The sequence below is a fragment of the Malus sylvestris genome, chromosome 14, assembly GCF_916048215.2.
Source record: "Malus sylvestris chromosome 14, drMalSylv7.2, whole genome shotgun sequence".
Classification (NCBI taxonomy): Eukaryota; Viridiplantae; Streptophyta; class Magnoliopsida; order Rosales; family Rosaceae; genus Malus; species Malus sylvestris.
This window is the reverse complement of record NC_062273.1, coordinates 11,139,671-11,162,626: the sequence shown is the minus strand read 5'-3', so window position 1 is coordinate 11,162,626 and position 22,956 is coordinate 11,139,671. Positions and strand designations below refer to the sequence as shown.

Here is a 22,956-nt window from a genome sequence, read left to right as displayed (position 1 = left end):
CTTCTAAGTAGTGGACAAAATAGGAAGCAAATTGGCATAAAAATGACCGTTTAAAGCGAATAAGTCAAAAGGGACTTGTACCTTAGAAAACGTATGACGTTAGGAATTTGAGCATAAATGATGTATCTTAAGTTACCTAGTAAACATCATAGGGTATCAATATTGTCTTTATCAATACATACAAAATAAATGGAGAAAAAGAGGGGGAAGTGTAGTTGTATCTATAATAGGATCTTGTTTGGATTCTCTTTTTGAGGATTGTAGGGATCTGTTCATCAGTTTTTCTGTGCTCATAAATCATTTTTAATTTTTTATTTAAAATTGACCATAAATAGTACCTAACAAAATCTGACTTCACGATATACTATGAACAGCCAAAATGAATTAATTCTTAGAATTTTCACAAAGATAATCCGGAAAAAAATCCTCTTCCATTGTAGTCATGGCATGAATATAAGGAAAGGAGAGAGGAGAGAGGAGAGAGGAGAGAGAGAAGAGAGAGAGATATATTGGAAGCATCAGAGCCAACAAGAAGGACAAGGCATAGCTGATAATCCCATGCATTTATATCTATATGGTGAATTATATATTCACAAATAAGAATTTAACAAAGTCATAAAACGTCACGTCCCCTTTCTTTATTTTGGGGGAAGAGGGAGGATTTCGGCAAAATTTATGCTGCGTGCATGGTTATTGTGGTCCGGAGGTGTTGGAGTTGGGCGGGAGTTAGGCAGATGATCTGGTGGTGTTGGGGATCGGGAGCTTCATATTGTTTTGTCTTGTGACATTCACTTTGACACCCACCAAAAAGTGCCACCAAATTGCTTTCAAGTTTTAACCCCAATGCTAAATTTCGAAAACTAATAATATTACAAGCGATATTTTAAACTAATCTACATTAAAGAATGAGTAAATATTTGAGCCCAATAACTTAAAAATAAAAAGTCCGAATTAACCATCAAGACAATATACCATTTGGTCGAAAAGTAGTTAATTTGGACATTTTTCTAAGACTTAATAGTCCTTTTATTCCTAATTTTTTTTATACATATAACTTCTATCACTCGAGGGAGGTTCGTACAATGCTTGAGTAAGATTTATTTACTTCTTGAAGGGATTTCAAGTGATTTATGCATACCCTTTTTTTTGTCTGCCCTTACTTATTTGTGGCTTTTAGATAGAATAAATAAATGAGAATTTAAAGAGAGAAGCAAACAGAGATGTACAAAAGAAAATAAGAGTGTGGAACGATCGCATGTTGATGAATAATCAAATCTTTTGGTACAAACTTTGATATGTCTCTTGTTTATTAGTTGCCAGTTTGAAGGGTAAGCTTGGTGTTAATTCACCTAATTCGTATCTAGTTGTACCTACACCTACCATTATCATTGTTAGGCTTTGTGTTAATTCACCTAATTTCAAAGATTATGACCTCTCTCTCTCTCTCTCTCTCTATAACATGTTATTGTTAACACTGAGAAATTTGCATATGGGATTTTCTGAAGATTGAAGAGCTGGTCCTTGATAGATCTATCTACTTCCGTGGACTCTTTGCAACCTCATGTTTTTTACACAAGATTTTATAATATTGACACATTAATTGACGTTAAAATGTGAGGTGACATAGAGTCAATGAAGAGTACCATTTTGAGAGTCTACTTAGCATTTCTCCTACTACATTCTCAATATTTAAACTGCCATTGGTTCATCTTTCTTTGTCAAATAAAATGAAAAACAAAGTAAATTAATAGCTTTCATTTTCCCCCTCTCTCCTCTCATCTCATACATTATATATTTGCATTCACTCAAGGCTTGCCAAACTCCAATCAATCACTTAAAAATTTGAAGTTTCACTCGCTCACTCCATCCAATGCTTTACCTCCTTATTTCTTTTGTCTCTTTCATCCTCCTTTCCAAGTCCTTCACTCACCACAAACCAATGTTACAGACATGGGAGAATAACCTCAGATTAATCTCACTCAAGTTTTGGAGTGGATCTTCAAGTTTTCTCCAGAAAAACTGGATTTCACTCCAACCCATCACCTCCAAATTAAAAAAGATGGTGACTTCTGGTTCAAATGTGGAGGGGCAGAGAGAGGAGAGAGAAACTAGTCTCTCTCTCCTGGATTTGCCCGACTTGGCCTTGGGCTGCATTCTTGAGAAGCTTCCCCCATCTGGGTTGTTCTCCATGGCAGCAGTTTGTTCTTCTCTAAGGGAGAGCTGCAAAAGTGATCACTTGTGGGACAACCATATGAAGCACAAATGGGGTACACTTATTGGGCCTGCTGCTTACAGACAATGGCAACTGCATGTGGCCTCAAGAAATAGAACCAGACATTACTGTCTTAAGACCAGGAAAAAAGGTTTAATGGAGTCCCTTGCGGCTATCATTTTGCCTTCCACATGGACTACTCTGCCACAATCAGTAACTTGTGTGTGTAATTGTAAAGTGAAGGGTAGTAGTCATAGTTTACCCGTCCATTCGATCATGTCTCTGTATCTCTCTCTTGAAAGTGGCAAGTTCTGGTTCCCGGCTCAGGTCTACAACCGCGAGGTATTGCCGCAAATATTATCAGTAGTATATCTCTGCTAATTTATAGTCTGTACAATTTTTTTGTTTGTTTGTTGTTTTCTTGCTTGACAATTCAATGAACACCTTATATATATATATATACATATATATATATATATATATGTGTGTGTGTGTGTGTGTATGTGTGTGTGTGTCTTTTACTGCAGCATGGTAATCTAGGGTTTCTGCTGTCTTGTTATGATGCACAACTGCGCTATGATTCGCGGACAAACACATTTCAAGCAAGGTAGAGTAGCAGTCTGCTTTATATGCGCGTATTCATATATAAAGTTCGATTCTGGAAAGGCTTATTTCTGAACGGTCCTCTCTTGAATTCAAAAATGTACATTGCAGGTATTCACCTTATGGGCGGAGGGTAGTAGAGGAAAATATACCATGGGATAGACTAAGAGCGGCTCCAGTTGATACTCCTCCTTACAAACTTCATGTTTCTGATTGTTTACATGACTTAAAACCCGGTGATCATATTGAGATCCAGTGGAGAAGAAACAATGAATTTCCTTATGGTGTGTTTGTAAATCCCACCTTCAAATGTCTCTATATTTTCCATTACTTTTGGAAGGAATTTGGCAATAATTTGGATTCTTATGTATTTTAGGTTGGTGGTATGGTGTCATTGGTCACTTAGAGTTGTGCAATGGGAATGTGAATCACTGCCGTTGTCACTACAATGGTGAGAACAACATTTCAGTTTCTGCAATTCCGCTTTCTTTGTTTTTTTCATTACTGGGAGATACATACTTCTTTCTCGCTTTTTTGTTTTTTTTTTTTTTTTTTTTCTGTTACAAAAGACAGACTTCCTTCCTATGTCAGTCGATAAATATCATGCATGAGATGCCGTACTTGTTGAGAATGAATGTCATATTGATGACAGAAGGGACCTTGCATGTGTAAGAGGTTGGTCTACTCACCATATTGCCAATTGGTTTTATGGTGGAACCTCAACTTTCTCCGGTACTAAAGTCTTCATATAGAAATCTATGGAGTATAGGATATCTCTTCCCCTGAATAGTTGGACATTCAAGCAGTTTCAGCATGGGAATCCATGTCCTGCATTAATTTAGACAGCGGAAAACTCTAAACCTAGACATAAAGATAACTTGACGCTGAAACACCCTTCTGTGTTTCTTACGTTTGAGGAATGTGTCCCTGCTACGGTTGTTTGTCATGACCAAATCTGATGTCTTATCTATGTTTTGGTGTCGAATATGTTTTATTTCCATCCTCAACATAATTGTTTGTTCTTAGCAAATAGCGGTTTTCCCATCCCTTGCATTTTGATCATTGTTTTATAAACGAAAGAAGTGACGCTTGACTAAAAATGAAAAGGAAAACCTACGTGCTAGTCTTGCTGAATTCATTTTTCACATATGTAAACCATCTGTTTCACGCATTCTTTTGTTTCTTCTAATCACTTGTGACCCTTAGGCTATCCGAAGGAAGCGGAGTTTGCATAGTATTTTTTTTCCGGGGCTAGGATTCTACTTCTATTTTACCACTACTGTATATAAGTATCTGACAAACAAGTACTCTCTAATTACAGATATAGTAGTTCTGGAGTTCCGTCAGCACACTCCTGGATCCCGGTGGAGACAAATGATGATAAACAGGAAGGACAATCGAGAAGAAGGCAATGAAGCAGACGGCTTCTATGGAGGAGTCCGAAAGCTTTACAACGACGAGGAAATTGCAAGGTGGAAGCGTTTATGGCCGAGCCAAGTTCTGGAATAAACCTTCTACCATTACTCCTAACCACTCTGTAAATAAATAAGCTCCCTTTCCCCCTCTCTTTTTGCTGTTGAGATGTGAATAAAGATCAAAATAATACTCCACGTGTTCTCAAGTAGAAACCTCAACAGAAGTATGTAACTGTTGAGAGCTTATCCCACATTAGAAAAAGGGAAGCCGTGCGTAATAGTTTAAAATATCTCGAGCCTCTCCGCCCAATTTTCGGTCCCAGTTTTGAGTTAGATGCTATAATTCTTATCATTACTGACAGTCACATGCACATTAGGCAACTTTCTACTGTAAATGTTACTAGTTTTTCGGTTGCTTGTGTTTTACATTTAAAGTAGAAAGTTGCCTAATACGATCTAGGATTATCCGCTGTATTCTCAAAGCACAATGTCATGTTTATTCTATTGATGGTGAGAGGACATGACATGGGGCAAGTTTGAAACAAGAATAAATTCTAAATGGCCGGGATCAAGCGACCTATAATTTGGACAAAGATGGTTCAAGCTTTCTCTATGAACTTTAAATTCAAATATCCAATCCAAAGTCCAAAACCAATCTAGAGAAATCAAGGTTTGTGGTCCACAAATGATGAAACATCCTGATCCGGAATGTTCACCTGGACTCCGAATTGAGCCGACACCAGAAAGGTGATAAAGCCATAAAGTATAATGATGCAAAAATATGAATGAATTTAAGCCTAAAAGTGGCTAAATGCAAGAGTGCATGTGAGCTGGGTTGAACCGATTTCACACGTGATGTCAGAGCATAAGTAAAGTACAATAAAATTAGAATAAGAATTATAGTATCGAAAGTAATCTCCTCTATCAACTGTTGCCAGAAATCCTCATCAACACGAGCATCGCTGTTAATCCTTGGAGGGGCAAAAAACAAGGGTGAGTGGTCCTGAAAATAAAGTGTTGTAAAAACCTTTTCAAAAACGTATAACCCCTTGCTATAAAATAAGTATGGTTTCCAAATATATAACATACTATGTATAGTATGAAAATACTTACCGTAAATAGTAATATCTCAAGAATGCAATAATTCACCATATCTCGCATATAAAACATATAATATAATATCTCACATAACGAACATATAATATTAGGTCCTTATCGACATATGCTAACACATGAGCTCATGCAAAGATATTCTGACATGAACAGGATTGGGTGTAATAATGAATTACGCTCTATTATTACAATCATGTGAAGACTGGCGCTATGCGCGTCACATATGAGTCCTAATTGCCTATAGCAATTTAGGACATGACTGGCACCTACAATGGATCCAAAGTGAATGTATCGGTGCGATGTGAACATGCACATGAAGATTGGCCTTGGCCCAGGCGAGTACTAATACCAGTGTAGCATGCACGATGAGCAATAACATAAGTATGATCATGCCATGATAATTCGATAATTCTAGTCAATATAATACTATTCGCTGCCGTAATATAATCAAGGCATCCCAAAATAATACACATACTTGTGCATCCCTTAGAGGTAAAGGTCGTACCCAGTGCACAAGGCTCCCGCTTTACGCAGGGTCTGGGAGAGGTGAATGTCGGCTAGCCTTACCCCCATTTATGGAGAGGCTGCTCCCAAGTCTCGAACCCGAGACCTACCGCTCATGGGCGAAGGCACTTGCCATCGCATCCCTTAGAATTTATGAAAATTTTATAATTCTCATTATTACGACATTTCTTATAAACATTAATTTAATTTGGCATCACGTAGAAAATTTATTATTAAATATATATATATATATATATATATATGGAAACTAAATAAATATATAATATTTAAAAGTAAAGACCCACTCACAATGCGTTGTAGATTCATAGCTGTACGAACTAAGAATGACGGAGTCTCCAATAATAACTGCACCTAATCATAATATAGGGACTCATTAATAAAAACTCAATTAAAACATTTCAATTTGGAAAAACAAAGCTCGGAAATGGAATCAGCGCGTCGAAATACCCTATGAGGGATCTCGGGAGAATTTCATAAAAAAAAAAAAGTCAACGCTGATCAACCAACGATCAACAATTAACAAAATATTCCTTAGAATATTCCTGCCAAATTCCTAATTGGGTCCTGGTTGGTCGGTTTGGATCCAATTCGGATCCGAATTTGCATTGGGTCAGATCCAGGTTTGGATCCGGTTTTGGGTTATCGAGTCGGGTCAACCCGGTTTGGATTGGAGTGGCCGGATCGAAGAAGAAGAAGGCTGGAATCACAGAGGCTTCGTTCAGCCTCAATAGTCAACCAAAATCAACGGTCTCAGTGGCGGATCCAAGATTTCAAGATCAAGGGGTCCCAACATAAAAGCTCAAAAAAAAATATATTAGACTAATTTGGTTCCATATCACTATTTTCTATTGAATTTCATATCACTATTTTCTATTGAATTTAGCTCATTCAATAAATCAAGATTAATCCCAAAGGCAATAAAACCAACCAATTCTCCTTAGCAACATAACACAATTAGTGACTCTACAAAGATAAAATTTGTTAATGTAACATATATCTTATTAATTGGGTTTGGAAGAAATAAAATTAGGCAGCTAAAGGCGGTGGAATGGCAAATGGTGGTGGGGAATAAGGTAACTTGGGTTTAAAGTTGGAAGGTTGCGATGATTAGGGCTGAGGGTTCTTAAATATAATTTAGGGATATTGGAAAAGACCGGGGTTCTTGGGCTCTGTAGAAAAAACATAGATATTTTAATTTTTAAATTTTTTTATAATGACCTGGCTAAAAAACGTTAAACAAAACTTAAAAACCTCTTCTTCTTCTTTGTTATAAGCATTGCTACCTGCACATCCATGGAGGCAACAATCCTTTCCACTGCACTTGACCAAATTGTTGGAGGGTCCCGAAGGTCGATCACAAGTATTTCTTGGGGCTTCCGAAGGGTCCCGAGACCCCCAGGTCTCTATATGGATCCGCCAATGAGGTCTACTAGTCAAAATTAAACTAGAAGAATAAGGAACGAGGTCATACCAAAATCACATCAAAATGAGGCCGAATGGCGGCTTTAAAATGGTCTGAAAGCATGTCGGTTCCTCGCTAGAAAATGGTGGATCTCCAAACCTTCGAATTTGCACCCAATGTTGCCAAAACGCGTATACAAGGTCATAAACATTTCTTGAACAAAAGGAAGCGATTATGCACACCCCTGCAAAATACCTTGGCTGGAAACTTGAGAACTAGTTGAGAAAGAAGGCACCAGCAGTGACGTTCTTGTTTTGTTTCTTCATAGTGCGCACATATCGTGGGAAGAGAGATAATAGATGAAGGAGAGAGAGACATGGCGGTGCGGTGTCCTGAGAACTCGCAGGAATGGCAATGGTGATGATGGACCAGTGTTGCTTCATTTTCTGTGCAGTGAGCATAAAGCTGAGAGAGAAAGCGAGATGAAGGCTCGGCTGGGTTTACAAAGAAGAGATATATAGTGAATGGAATAAGAGAGATTAAGAGAGAGAGGAGAGTGTTCAAGAAAATAGGGAAAAAGTGAGGGAGACACGGAGGTGAGTGAGTAGAAATTTTTAGTTGTGACGGGAACACAAGTGGTACACCACGTGTTTTAATAGGAGTGGTGGGAAATTTTATTTTTTTAAGTTACTAATTTTTTAGCACACATATCCCACCATTTGCATAGTAACACATGGTGTACCACTCCGTATACCTGTCACATTGAAAAATCTCTCGTGAGGGAGAAGAGTGGGGCATAGGCCCCACTGACTCACAAAACAAAACCACATAAAGACCAAAAATATCTCCCGCGCAACGTGAAATTACCAAATTGCCCTCAATGTTCCATGCTTCATAAAATCTTCTTTATAACTTTGAATTCGATTCTACTTGCACCCACGCGTTCGTATCATTGAGTACAACGGTCTGTAGCCCGCAATACTGACAACTCATTGTTGTCCCGATAAACAAGCAATAAATTCTGGAGGGTGCAAAATTAACATTTTGCCCCTCATTGAGAAATGTGCATAAATCGTCCGATTTACGCCTCGTTTGTGCTCATGTGTTCATAAGGACACGTATGACCTAGAAATATATGCAAGGTGATAAAAGTGATAAGGACTTAAACGTCCACAATTTAGTTCGTCAAGGGTATTTTCATAATTTTCTAAGATTAGAGAATAAAATAATATTAAATTCGGGACAGGATATCACAAATGAAGAGTGGTATGGTGGTCAAGAAAAAAAAAACTCACATGTGAAAATGAAAGGATTGGAGAAGATCAACGTGTGGGAAAAAAAGAAAGTAATTGATGTTCAATCCGAGGAAATCAAGGTCCATGTCCACCAAAGAAAAGGTCCACGAACTTTTGAGAGAATTTCAAAAAAGATCATCACATCAAGAAATTTCAATGGGCAAGAATTAAAGTCAATCAACCCCAAAAGGATCCTTTTTAAGGATCCTTTTGGGGCTGAGTTTTCCATGATATGTATTTGTAATACCCTTTTATCAAAGAAATATCGTACTCTTTAAAAAAAAAAATTAAATAAACTTAATACACTTTATTGTTCTTATTATCCTTTATTATTGTTTCAAATATGTCATAATTTAATGCTATTTCGATTCAATATATTTTCGAGTTAATTTACTTTTAATTGTTAGTTACTTTATGTAATTTAGATTCTTGTCTTTAGTTTTGTTGTTTCTTTAGTTTCATTGTTTCTTTAGTTCATTGAATTCACGTTCATTGTATCCATAAAATTCGAAAATTAAAAAAAAATACAATTGAAATCTAACTATCCTTTATCCTAAGGAAGTGAGAGGACCTAGAAGAAGAAAATGTTTCTTGCATGGTCGGTCTATCTTTTGATGAATCAACGTCGACTATGGCCCCCAACCTTCCAAATTAACAATGCCAAATTGGTACCAGACGAATATCCTGTAGTTTAAATTCAATATATGCTTGACTAACTAGTAATCATCACCAGTTAACTAAGATCATATTTGTTAGTTTACCAAATGTAGGAATAAACAATTATGCCTGGTTTACTAATGTAGTCCTAGTTAACTAAGGTTCAGTTCAATGCACATTTAAACTCTAATAAACTTAGTTGAAAAAACATATCTATTTGCAAGTTAAAGGATACATGTAGCATGTACATAAAAGTGAGATATGTGACAAGTAATAAATGACTTTCATCAAGAGAAGTTTTTGGCTGGAAAAACCCACCTCTAGATTAAAAAACCCAGACTCTCCATTGAGTCCAATTCAATAATGCAAATAAGATTAAGTTTCACTCAAAATTCAATTCCTAGATCTAATCTACAGAACAGCTTTACCTTTATGCAACTTTACTTTGCATGGGATAAGAATCCATTCGGTCTTCATAAAGTGGCAGCTCCTCATGAACTTTTCAACTTGTGGCACCAAAAACAAACATAACCAATGCAAATGATATGATGATGATGGTTATGTGAAATATGGATTCAATGACTAGTAAGTTTCTTTAGTCAAATTAATAGTTGAAAGAAGAAACCAATGTGAATAAAAAAAACTGTGTTTTAAATGAAGATTTGAAACTTAATACTAGACTATAAAAATAATGCAAACCTACTTCTTAATGATTGGGATGATTGGGTGTTTAATGCATGAAGAATGTTTAACAGCTAGGGTTTCATAAATGAAGAAGATGCAAGCTTAAATCTTTGAAAATACACTCTTTCTAAAATAAATTCTGAACCCTTAGGAAACAAATGAAACCCCAACCCTAAGTTATCCCAAAGGTAACCTGTTTTCATTCAGCCAATAAAGACAAGGGACACCTGTCGGTAAGGAAAAAGATCTAGGCAGACCAATAGCTAAAAACTAACTACCAGCAAGAAGGTGTCAGTCAGCCCATGTGGGTTGTCTTAATTTGTATGCCCAGCTTGCATAAAGTTAGCATGTGACGAGACAACTAAACTAGTCAGAATACAACAAGAATTAGACATGGAATGCACATGCATGAACCAGCCTCTGAAGAGACGAGCCATTGCCTTGAACGCATAATAACACTAGTACTAGCCCACAAATAGAGTAAAGCCTAAAACTAAATTGAGCATGCGTGGTACTATTACAAAATTGATAAGGATAGTCAAACATTAAAGTCTAGACTTCACACATGGTTACTCAAGTTGGCCAAGGTGTCTTTTTTCTCAAGTGAAAAATGAGTTAATTGATAGGAGCATATTTATACGACTTAGTTAGCTTGTTTTCTTGCATTTTCATAGTTAGTTTGTGTTTATTATAGTGATTTAAGCTATTTTCGTTTGTTTGTAGGTCTAATTGGCAAAGTTGGCAAAAAAGTGCATTTTGAAGCATTTTAGAGCAATTATGGACTAGAATGGATTGCATGCATGTGGAGCACAAGGAATTGAAGTTTTTGAAGATCAAGTGAAGCTAGGAACGTGCTAAAGAGATGGAGAAATCAATTAAAGACTTGGAAGATGAATAATCAGCTGCAAGGGCATCTAAAACCCTTCTAGAAGGCCTATATCTTCCTTTAAACACATGCCGCACCCACCTTTCTAGAAGCCCTAGAAAGGTGGCGCCCCAAACCCTTCTAGAAGTCCCAATTTCTACCACAAAACATGTTCTTTCTAGAAGCCTAAAAAAGTGGCACCTATTCTCTTTCTAGAAGCCAAAAAATCTGCCACAAACCTAGTTCTTTTCCACCTTGGATTGGGCCAAGCCTTTTTCTACAAAACCCTAGCCTTTTTCCATAAGGATTTATGAAAACCCTAGCCTATAAATACAAGTTTTTTCAGCCAAAATTCGTTACACACTCCTCTACCATTCAGAAACACCTCTCAGCCGCAACAATTCACCATTCTACATCATTATCCACCCCCATACATCCTTGTCGCAGCCCCATTCAACCAAAAACATATTCCTGATCCCAAAACTCATCTCATACACTTCATCCACCTTTGTGCCACAACAAGAAGAAAGAAGGAAGGCCTTTTGGATGTTCGAGCTTGATTGTTAGAGCATTCTAGGTGTAATTCATTCTATGTTTACAATGTTTAATTTCTTTTTCTTTCGTTTTGCTGTGAACATGAGTGGCTAAACCCCTATTTAGCTAGGGGGAAATTCGAAGCCATGAACATCCTTGAGATATGAATTGATTTCTTTCAATTGTGATTTGATAAGTTGTGAATGCAATTCAATTAACTGTTTTCTTCAAAACTGATTCTTGTATGTTGATTAGGGATGCATACTTAGTTTTCATGCATGAATTTGATGCTAGAATATAAATGAGTTTCACCTAATCGTTACAAATTTATATTCATGAGTAGTAAAGGTTCCTAGTCACAATCGCGTTAATTGAATTCTTGGCAAACGTATCATGCATTCATAGTTACGAATGTCTTGTCAACACTTATGATTTTCACAGAACGTAAAGATCTTTGATTGTATCTCTATTATGCATTCATATAGGGGACTTTTGGAGAATGATTTGGGTTGTCGCATGCATTCATCCAATTCAATGAGTGAAGGAAAATGTGAGGGTTAATTAGTGCATCGCGATTAATCTGGGGTGTTGAGCTTCATAATTTATTGAAAAGCAATTGGAAATCAATTCATGTACAAGAGTGTCATGTGTAAAGAATGGACCTCTAGCTAATCCATCAACTATCTTATTTCCCAAATTCATTTACAATCTGTTCTAAGTCTTTAGTTATTTGTTTTTACTTTAAATTCGTCAAAACCAAATCCCCCTTTACTTTGTTGAGTCATATTAGTTAGAAATTGTTTTCGTTTGTGTTTTTAAGTGTTTTGAGTCAAAGTAAAACCAATTTTCGTCCAAATTTACTCCTAGTGTCTAGTTTGAGTCTAATTAGCTTGTTTTGTGCTGTTTGAGTCATTTGAGTTGTTTTAGTGTATTAGAGTCTAGTTAAGTGTTTTCAAGCCTAGTTTTGTGTTTTAAAGTTAGTTTAGCATAGATTAGGAATCCTCATAATCCCCGGTCCAGAACGATCCCTACTTATACATATACTACATTTGTCGAAAGAGGGTTTTAATTTGTGTGTTAAGTTAATTTTCACATCACTAAGAAAATAAAAAATAAAGATAATAAAATGGGGGTTTCCTCTTATAAAAACAATTCATAGTTATTTACAAAGTTAAAGTAATAAATAAATTAAAACTTCTAGCCTCACACCTAATTTGATCTCATTCCACCTACCCTCTTGGTGGTCTCGTTCGTAAGCCTGCATAAACAATAAGGATGTGAGCTTAAACAACTCAATAGAGGCATAGCCTTCCAACAAAAAATTGACAATACTAAATTGTGTCATGACATCGTACAATCAGGTATCAAATCACTACCCGATAAGATAACGTTGTGTATAAAAATGGTCTCAATGACAGGTTCTTAGGCTTGTATCCGATTTCCGTTGCGCTCGTCCTTGGGTATTTTTCCCCTAATTTGATACCTAAATATATTTTTAATGCATTTAAGAAAAAGCATCTGTTTAGTCCCATTTTTCCAAGAATTGTGTCATTTTTCAAGGGAAAGTATCATAATAGATTGATAGTATTATTTGTCATGCAATATATGTATGTTTAGGGTATTCCACATAGATGAAAATAGGAGTGTCATTGGCATCATGATGATCAGTTGGACGCCTGCCTTAGAAAAATCCAAATCGCTCCAATGATGATTAACACGACAAGCAGTAGAGGGAACGCTGGAGGATGCTTCGGACTCTTCAATAGTGATTCGAAGAAGATGATGGAAACCACCATAAAAAACAACAAAACAATCCCAGTTCCTTGATCTATCTTCTTCATACGTGAAAAGAGTCTCAAACTACCAATATATTAGATTACTCATAAAATAGTGTCTACACATGTTTGACACCTTATAAGAAGATAGATCAAGGAAGTGGGACTATTTGGTTGTTTTTTGAGGTGGTTGCCCTCATTTTCTTCGCACCACTATTGAAGGGTCCAGTGCATCCTTCGGCGCTCCCTCTATTGCTTGCCGTCCTAATCGTCGTAGACTCGTAGGAGCAATTTGAATTTTTCTGAACCAGGCATCCAAGGGATCAAGATGATGCCAATAACTGTCTTATGTTATTCTACTTTTACTACCCTAAGTAGCATTCTAAGTAGCAATCAAAATCTACTCTTAAGAGATGCTACTCTTCCCACAACAATTCACACGTAGACAAATATTAGTAAATAATAATTTAATAGAAATAACTATATATAATAAAATAATAGAATAAATAAAAATACAATGAAAACACTCATCTTTTAGGGCGAACAAGTAGGCCTTCATAGATGTTTTAGTAGAAACAAGATTTTTGTTCTGGATGTGTGATCACTGTCCATAAAAATAAATTTCCCTTCTCAAAGACAGTGTTTCGGTGTGACTCTTGTAAATATACACTCACAATACTTAGGCTACGTGAACAACTCGATTCTTTCCTTTGATATAGAGAAAAGAACAAATAAAACTTGAACAATGTTTGGAGACTATGTGAAACTCATCATGGGAGAGGAGGATATTGAGATATTTATGTAGGAGATAAATAGCTCATATTGAAGTTATGAATTTAGACGTTGGAATATTTTCAGACCAAATAACGTTATAATTTAATAATAATAACTTATTGAAGGCACAATGGGTATAACGTTTAAAATTGAAGAAACTAAAAACAATTTAGATTCTTGACATGGCAGCCACGGGCCCACCTCGTTTCCTTTATTGATTGACACATGGAATGACATTCAAATTAAAAAAAATAAAAATAACAACTAAAATAATGAAAAGGTGGGCCCAGATCCTCCGCTCCCTTCCCTCGTGCTTGCCTAGAACCTCCTCACAAGTGCCTTCCCTGCCACCCTTTCCAATGATCCCCAACGTCAAAAGACCTCGGCCTCACCACCATTTGAGTCTCCAACAATTATTCCAATATTACATATCCAATTTGACCTATGGATGAATACACAAGCATACATTTCATGCATGTTTGAGTAATAGCAATGAGATTCCCCAATATCATGCTAAGAATAGCTAGGATTTCCAGAAGAAGACGTCATTTGTTTGAAGAGAAATAAAAAGGAATACCAAAAATTTGAGTAACAGAAAGAAAAGCAACAACTAGAGTGGAAGAGTCAAAGTCGAAAAGACGATTCTTCACTTCTTTCTCTCATTCAACACCGTGCATGAGACTTTCATCTCGCACAGCCCCTAAGTGATAAAAGAAAGAATATGAGATTAAACACCCACCTTCTCCCTCTCCCTTCAGTCAGTAGAAAATTAGCACAAGTTTCTTTTAGTTAGTAGAAAATTAGTAACAAGATTAAACATTCGACCAAAAGTCAAACTGAAAAATTACTACCTTAGTGATCCACTGAAATCAATATAACTAAGTAATGAGAACCAAAATTCAAGAATAAATCAACAAACTGGACTAGTTGCGACCCCGACTCGAGAGATAGTAGCTGGACCAACAACCCCATGGTAGGATTTTGGAGCCAAAAATAATTCAAAAAATCATAGAGACGACAGGTGGACTTTTTTGCCAAATAAGACAAGAATACCTTCATTAAATGGGCAATGCCACAGTCCAACATCCCTGGAGGCTAGATTAGCTGACTACAATATCATCAAGCTCCTTTGACCATTACAAGGAAAAAGTCAAATGCATTAAATATAGGAGTAGTTGATCTTATTTTTAATATCTCCTAATTGAAGATCAACTCAAACAAGTAAGGAACCATGATTATATTCAATCAATGATACTTCCAAGATAATATCAAGATATTATTTAATATTTAATATCTTTGAGATTATTGTTTTCTCATCCATCCTACATATGAATTATCTTGGCCGATCGGATGCCGCCACATATCAGGCAAAACCCTACACATGTGGCATATACTCTAACTCTATAAATACCCTATCTCCACCAATGTTTGGTAAGCTTTTACTATACACCTAAGCTCTAAACCCTCTCTTTTTCAGAGAAATGACTTAGGTATCAGAGGTCCATTGACCAATCACACACCTTGTGGGCTCGAGAGGCTTTTAACTTGGTCAAAGGTGCTTATTTGTTTTGTAGGTACAATTTTGTCAAGATTGAAAACGATGAAAATATACTACCACAAATTAATACTTTCATCGAGAGCTCCATTTAATATATCGAAAAAGGCTCTCACATATTTGTCTTGTGCTTAGTGGAGTTCAAATCTTTTGCACTCATAAGGATTACGGCCCCTTTGTGGCTTTTCTAATTTCTTAACCGTGTCATCACTAATTAACCCTCAGATTTTCCTTAAGTCATTGAATTGGATGGGATACGCATCATCAACCCAAATCATTCTTCAATAGTCCCCTACATGCACATCATAATAGAGATAAAATCAAAGATCATTAAGTTCTATGAAAATCATAAGCATTGACAAAGCATTCGTAACTATGACATCATGATACTCATGCTAGGAATTTAACTTACCGCGATTGTGACTAGCGACCTTCACTACTTGTGAATATAAGTTTGTAACGATTATGTGAAACTCCCTTGTATTCTAGCATCAGATTCAAGCATGCAAACTAAGTAGGCCTCCTTAATCAACATACAAGAATAAGTTTTGAATAAAACAGTTAAGCAAATTGCATTCACATTTTATGAAATCACAACTGGAATTAATCAATTCATAATGCAAATATGTTCATGGTTTCGAAATTCCCCTCTAACTAAGAAAAACTTAGTTACACATGTTCACAGCAATTGAAAAGCAAACTGAAATAAACATTGAAACTAAAACGAGGGAAGAAAGAACTCTTAGACTCCAATGGTTGCAAGTGGCTTGCGCACAAGGTCCTTGCTCCAATGGAAGCCACGACAAGCTTCTCTTCTTCTCCCAAGGGTTGCAACGAAGGATGTAGAATGGTGTGAATTGTGGCTGAATGTGTTTAGAATTAATTGGGGGGTGGTGGACGAATTTGGCTGAAAATACATACATACACACACACACACACACACACACATATATATATATATATAGGCATGGCACAAACCCTAGGGTAATCAGTTTAGGTTTAGAACTTAGCAGAAATCAAGGATTAGGGCCTAAAAGTGTGGCACAAAGGTTTAAATCCACCAGGAAAAAGGTTTGGCCCAATTAATTTCTGAAAAGGATTTGCATAACCCAAATCCACAAGGAACAAGGCTAACAAAATCAGAATCCAAGGGGAATTGGGTGAGGAAAGGCATGGCAAGAATTGAAGGGAAAGGAGAGGAGTGCAAGGCAAAAGCCTTCTAGAAGGGAATAGGCGCCACTTTTGTAGGGTTTCTAGAAACAATGTGTTTTGTAGCAGAATTTAAGACTTCTAGAAAGGAATGCTTCTAGAAATAGATATTTAGGTCCCCTTGTAGCTAGATTTAAGGTATGATGAGATTAGGATAGGATAAGATAAGATAAGGTTAGTTTGGATAAGATAAGGTTGGATAAGGTTTTGGATAATGTTCCTTCTTTTGAGCTGATTCCTTATCTTCTTTGTCTTGAATTTAATTTCTTCATCTCTTTATCAGATTCCTAGCATTTTGAGCTTCAAAAACGTCCATCCAAAGTGCTCCCCACGTATGCTATCCATTTGGTGCCCAAAAGTGCTCTAAAATGCTTCAAAATGCACTTTCATGCCAACTTTGCCAATTAGACATACAAACACACGAAAATAGCTTAAAACACTATAATAATTAAGAACTAACAACATAAATGCAAGAAAACAAGCTAACTAAGTCGCATAAATATGCTTCTATCAGAACCTCGGAAACTCTAGAACCAGGGAGCTTCGATGAAGTGCAATGTTTATCCGTCATGATGGCGGAGGTTTCGTCGAGTTTTAGAGTCCTAGGAAGTCCTAAAACTTCTTCACAAAGCTTAGAGAGGAATTTTGGAAGGTTTTGGACATCGGAACACTCGAGTTCGTCGTGTTGCAAGGGTACCCGAACTATCGAGATTTTTCCAGCGAGATTCCATTGGTTTTAGGTCCAAAAAGTGGTAATGATGTGTTCTTCTCATCCTAAGCTTCATTTTTGGTACAAATTTTATGAATTTTGGTTGAGAAAGGGATGAGTTATTAAAGTTGGAAGTTTTCCAGAATCTGGCGATAGTAGCGGTGGCCGGCGCTGGACTCCGACGAGCCAAGGAAGAAGGAGAAGAATATTCCGTCAATTTTGACGGAATATGATGACGGTGTCAGGTAAAAATAACGGTATATTCTAATATTTAACGAAATATTCCCTAACGCCATTAGGGAATCTGTCAGTGTGCTAGCCTGCGCGTGGGCGATGCGTGTGGCCATGCCTTGGTCGGCGTGTGAGGGCGTGTGGGATATCGGAATTTTTTTCTAAAAATATGGGAATGTTCGTGGGGTTGAGTAAGTCATGATGGTATATTCAAATACCCCAATTGAGCAACGTATGAGAAGTTATTACCTAGTTTTGGTTATGTGCTTAAAATAATGTTTAAATAGTTGTTTTGCATATAGGTGAGACATATCCAGAGGAAGAGCTCAGTCAAACGAGACTTGGGGGGCTACGACCCTTCCACATATCAGTGAGTGGGCTTTTGGTTTTCAGTATATATATATATACACACACACTTGGTATTTTTCCCAGAAAACTTAATTAAATGGTTTTATATTTTGAAATGCCATGTCAAAGGCTCTCTATGTTTGATTATGCATTAGTATGGTTATATATATTGTTGCTTGAAGCTACGGATGCTTAGGTAAGCTCCAGGTGAGTATATTAATGGCAGTGATGGTACTGAGTATAATTGTGTAAAGATGTATTTAGAGCTTATTATCCTGCACCCCGTTGTTAGTGTTCTGCCTAAGGTTAGGGCCTAGCCTTCACGTGATTGTTCACCTCCCACACCACAAGCTCACCTTGGATCCAAGGCAAGTGCCAGCCTGTCGTACAGACCACATTAGGTGGTTCTGACTCGTAGGTGACTTGCGATACTTCGCATAGCCTTTATGTGATCGTAGCACTTGAGCGTATTTATTTGCACCCAGCCTGTCGTATAGACCACATTAGGTGGTTCTGACTCGTGAGCAGGATTTGATTGATGAGCTATGGCCTCAACCGTACAGGTCACATTAGGTGACTCCGGCTGGCATACTATTTCATATTGGTTTATTCTACCTGGCTTACTTATTTTTTACTAAAATTTGACATGGTATATTTGTGGAATTGTTATTTCGAATATGGTTTTGAGATATAGACATGCCTGCTATTTTCTGGGAATTATACAGTTTTTACGGCGAGGGGTTATTATTTTTTATAATGAACAGTTTTGAAAAAGCTTTGTTTTTGCCCACTCACACTTTCTGTTTTGCGCCCCTCCAGGTTCTAGTTAAGAGTGCTTGTTGGTGGCTCACGAGGAATCGTCGGCAGTTCTGACATATTATCACTATTGTAGGACTACCTTTGGTATTTTATAATTAGTATTTGTCCTGCTAGACTACACTTAGGCTACTTATGCTCTGATTATGTAATTACACCCAAAGACCATGCTTGCACTTATATTTCTTTAGTGTAAATTAGTTAACTTGGTTTTTAATTACTCACATTTTTATATCCTTATCACTTCCGCACTACGCACATGGTTGCGTCACTCTCTCGTGACGGCCAGCACGCCTCGATTTAGGTCGGGGCATGTCACTTAATCAAACTCATCGAATCCTGTTGCAAAAACAATCTTAATTGCAGAAAGAGTACACTGCAATTACCTCATAGCCACACCCAGAAATCACCACCTGCAAAAGAAACCCAAGTAAGAATTAAAACCCAATAATCAAAGTGAACCTAAGACACATTGTTTATACAAAATTAGTTCTAACCTTAACCCCAAATTTGTTGAATCGATAATTAACCTCAGAATCAGATGCTTGAATCAAAATGAAGCATGAATTTCCTCGTGTTATTCGGTATTTCCCACTAGAATCCAATCTATGACATATTTGTCACTCTGATATACAAAGTCAAGGACCTAGTGGATACTGGATATGATGTACTCGTCACTCTGATGTACAATTGAGTCAAGTTTAAATAATTATATTGCTAATATTAGATCCTTCCTCGTGCATTTTTCACGTTCAAGCATAATTTTAATTTGAGCTAGGTATAAATTACCCTACTCCTTCGTAGAGGATTTTGTTGAGATTATATCAATTCATCCTTTAGTTGGAGGATTCAAAACTATAAAATCACCACCATCGGTAAAAAAGAGCTTCTTTTATTGTACGAGAGCATCTTAGTATTTTAGCTAGAATGAATGTGGAATAAAGATTGTGTAATGGTAGAGTTTGATGTGATGAGAGGGTTTGATTATTAAGTGGGTTTATTGATAAATTTTAATTTTATTGTTAGTTTTATCCTGTACTTGATGGTAATTATGCAATAGGGTAAAAAAGATAATTCACATTTAAAGTCTAAGTTGGGTGTAGAGAGAGGTGAAGGAAATTTTGTAAAAATATGTTCATTTGAGCAACATCTATGGCATGCAATTAACAATTAAAGGCGGAATCATGCTTGTATGCACTCAAAAACAAAACATTACCCATGAAATTCAAAGCCTAGTAGAAGGGTGAACCAAGACTCAACTCAAAACAAAGTGAGTTGAGAAACTTTATACCTTTGTTGATTCCTCTTTGCTTCTTAGCTTCATGGATTTCTTGGATGAGGATAACTGAAAGGATTCTCCAAGTTCCCAAAGTTGAAAACCTCTAAGTCTCCACACCAAGGTAGGACTTGAAGAAGAGATGAGTGACCTAGAGGAAGTAAGATTGCTAGCTAAAATCCTCTAGAGTGGCCGGCCTTTTAGAGAGAAAAGGGAGCTTGTGTTCTCATCTTTTCTCCAAAAGAAACCCTAATTATGAAATGGCTATAAAGTTGCCTTTATACCACCTCACAATGGAGTGACAAACTTGCAATTAAGCCAAGTTCACTACCCCTCTCTATAAGGCCGGTTTTCCCAAGCCTTTGGGTTGTTTTGGGCTTCTTGAATTTTGTTTGTTAAGTTGTCATACAACTTAAGCTAATGACGATTCGAAGCCCAATTTGGGCTTTAAGGCCCAAAACTAACTCAAGGTTTAAAACGAACTTATTCGTTTGATTAATTAACATATTAATTAATTTTTGCCATAAACAATTAAACCATTTAATTGTCCTTACTCATCTCCGTCAAATCCTTCAAGCATTATCTTACACTGTGTGCGATCCATTAGGTTCCTTTTAGCGAGGCAGTGGGCGATTGGAACTCTTTCAAATCGATTGTGAATTGAAACTTACTTTCAATTCTCCCTTTAGTGATTATACACATTTAGGGCTTCCATAAACCATGAGTGACACCTAGCAGTATGTCATGGTTACCCAAGCTAATCAGAAGAGGTGGAGAACCTATTCAGTTTAGGATTACAATGCAATACAGTCTTTCTCTAATACAATACTCTTGACCACATTGTTTGGTTTGATAGTTTATTCATGTCTACTATCCAATGTGATTCATTTACTTATATGATTACCTTGAATGTGATTTGGAACGACTTCCTAAATCTCATTCATACTCTGGCCAAAGATTCTTAATCATATCATAGAGTATTCTCCCTCAAACAGTTTGAAGGTTAGAGATCCCTTGTTGCGCATTCACTTGCCTCCATGGCTAAGTGGCTTAACCCCAACTATGCCGTGGACACCCTCTGACGGAGTGACTTTAACATAGTCAAAGATTGAGGACCTAACCACAAGACAATTATGATGCCTCAGGTCAAAGGACTACTTTGCATTATCCCAACCTTGAGTTCTCATATGACATGAGTATGAGAACTCCTTGTTGATCATGTTCGGTGAACTCATTCTCTATTGAGCACCTACGTACTTGTCTTGGTGTCAGTCACACCAATGACTCGAGACTAGTCACTCTTCCTAAGAGAAGACATAGCACGTACTGATCTTAACGGAGTGTCAATGCCCAATTGGCAATCCTATGATCAGGAAAGTTTAGGATATGTATACGAAAGAGAATGGTCTCATGAATCTAACTTCTTTAGATCACATTCTCCCAATTACATATTCCTTGGACTTATCGTTTAAGCGTATAACATTTATATGAGACGGCTTCAAACAATAATCTTTGCCCTTTAAATTAAACTATATTTGTTTAACATGTGAAATGTCCGTGAAGTATCATCATATGAATGGTTTTAGGGAACATTTCCAACAATCTCCCACTTGCACTAGAGCCAATCAGCTTGGTCATCAATGATGATACCTCTTCTGTAGTCATTTCAAAAATGGCTAAGTAGTAGGCCTAGACAATGGATATCTATATGTTATCCATAGAAGCAACCTTGAGAATAACAACGTCACCATTATACATGATTCTTAATCATGTGGTTTAGTCTCTCATTTGATTTCGGATCTTGATGAGACCTTGATTCCTTGGCTTGAGCTATTGCCCCATTAGTGTCATAGTGTTAGTACACTGGAGACACTTTCTGGTTGGAACCGAATAGAGAGTTCATAAATGAACTTTCTCATCCAAACAACATTGTTGTAAGCTTCTATATGGCAATATATTTTGCATTCACAATAGAACATACTAAAGTCATTACTTTTAATGTTTCCATCCAAATATCTCTTTAGTCATAATAAAAAGATATCTTATTATCTTTTCATTCATAATGAAGAAACATCCAATGATGGATTAGATTCATAATCTAATACATTTACGCTTCCATTACGTTACTCTAATTCTTCCTCATTCTTTGAGGAATATATCCTTTAGTATTTCTTAAATACTTAAGGACTCACTTGACAGTTGCCATGGTTCTGATTCTGGGCTTGCACTGATATCGTCTTGTACCGTTCTAGGTACAACTCATATCAATGTTTTTCATACAATATGAAATACGTAAATCACCTTTCTGCGTATGCATAAAGGATTCTATTTATGTATTATGTTTCTTTAGGAGTCAAAAGGGTACGTTCCCTTTGAGAAGAGCAACTTCCTAGTCTCACTAGAGTTGTCATTCTGATTGAAGTTTATCATCATATGAGAAACTTCCTAGCATCTTTTGTCCATCATTAGGGCTTGATATAATCCAATTATATCCTGAAATCTATCATTATAGATTTTCATCCCATGTTTATAGACTATGTCTCCCATATACATTCTATCGTTATAGAATGTTTAAAGTCATAACTTTAACGAAGAAGTATTCTTTTCATTTCCAAAATTTATATATCATATATGTGTATATATATATATATATCATATATGTGTGTATATATATATATATATATATATATTCAAATTTAGGAACATGATTAACTCCTACTAATCTTTTGTAAACCTAGTAAACAAAAGATTCATTTACATCTTTATGAGAAATCAAACGATTTGATCTTTCTCTCATAAGACGCTTATAGCTCCCACTAGCTTGCTAAGATTCATGATGGATGGATCTCTACAACTTACATGTCTTGTGATTCATAGTTTCAGACATATATTATCAAGACTATCTTAATAATGGTTTTGGAAACTCATATTATGTCCAAACATTGAATCACCATTTAG

The 22,956-nt window shown here is 36.5% G+C and overlaps 1 protein-coding gene across 1 annotated transcript; it reads left to right on the top strand.

Annotated features, from left to right (window-relative positions):
* The first annotated feature begins 1,750 nt into the window (after window positions 1-1,750).
* LOC126598667 (F-box protein At2g26850-like) lies at window positions 1,751-4,540 on the top strand. The gene is made up of 5 exons (XM_050265026.1): window positions 1,751-2,554; window positions 2,740-2,819; window positions 2,927-3,099; window positions 3,192-3,266; window positions 4,137-4,540. Exons 1-5 carry the CDS (start codon window positions 1,871-1,873, stop codon window positions 4,322-4,324), a joined length of 1,200 nt encoding a protein of 399 aa, XP_050120983.1. The 5' UTR covers window positions 1,751-1,870; the 3' UTR covers window positions 4,325-4,540.
* The last annotated feature ends 18,416 nt before the right edge of the window (window positions 4,541-22,956 follow it).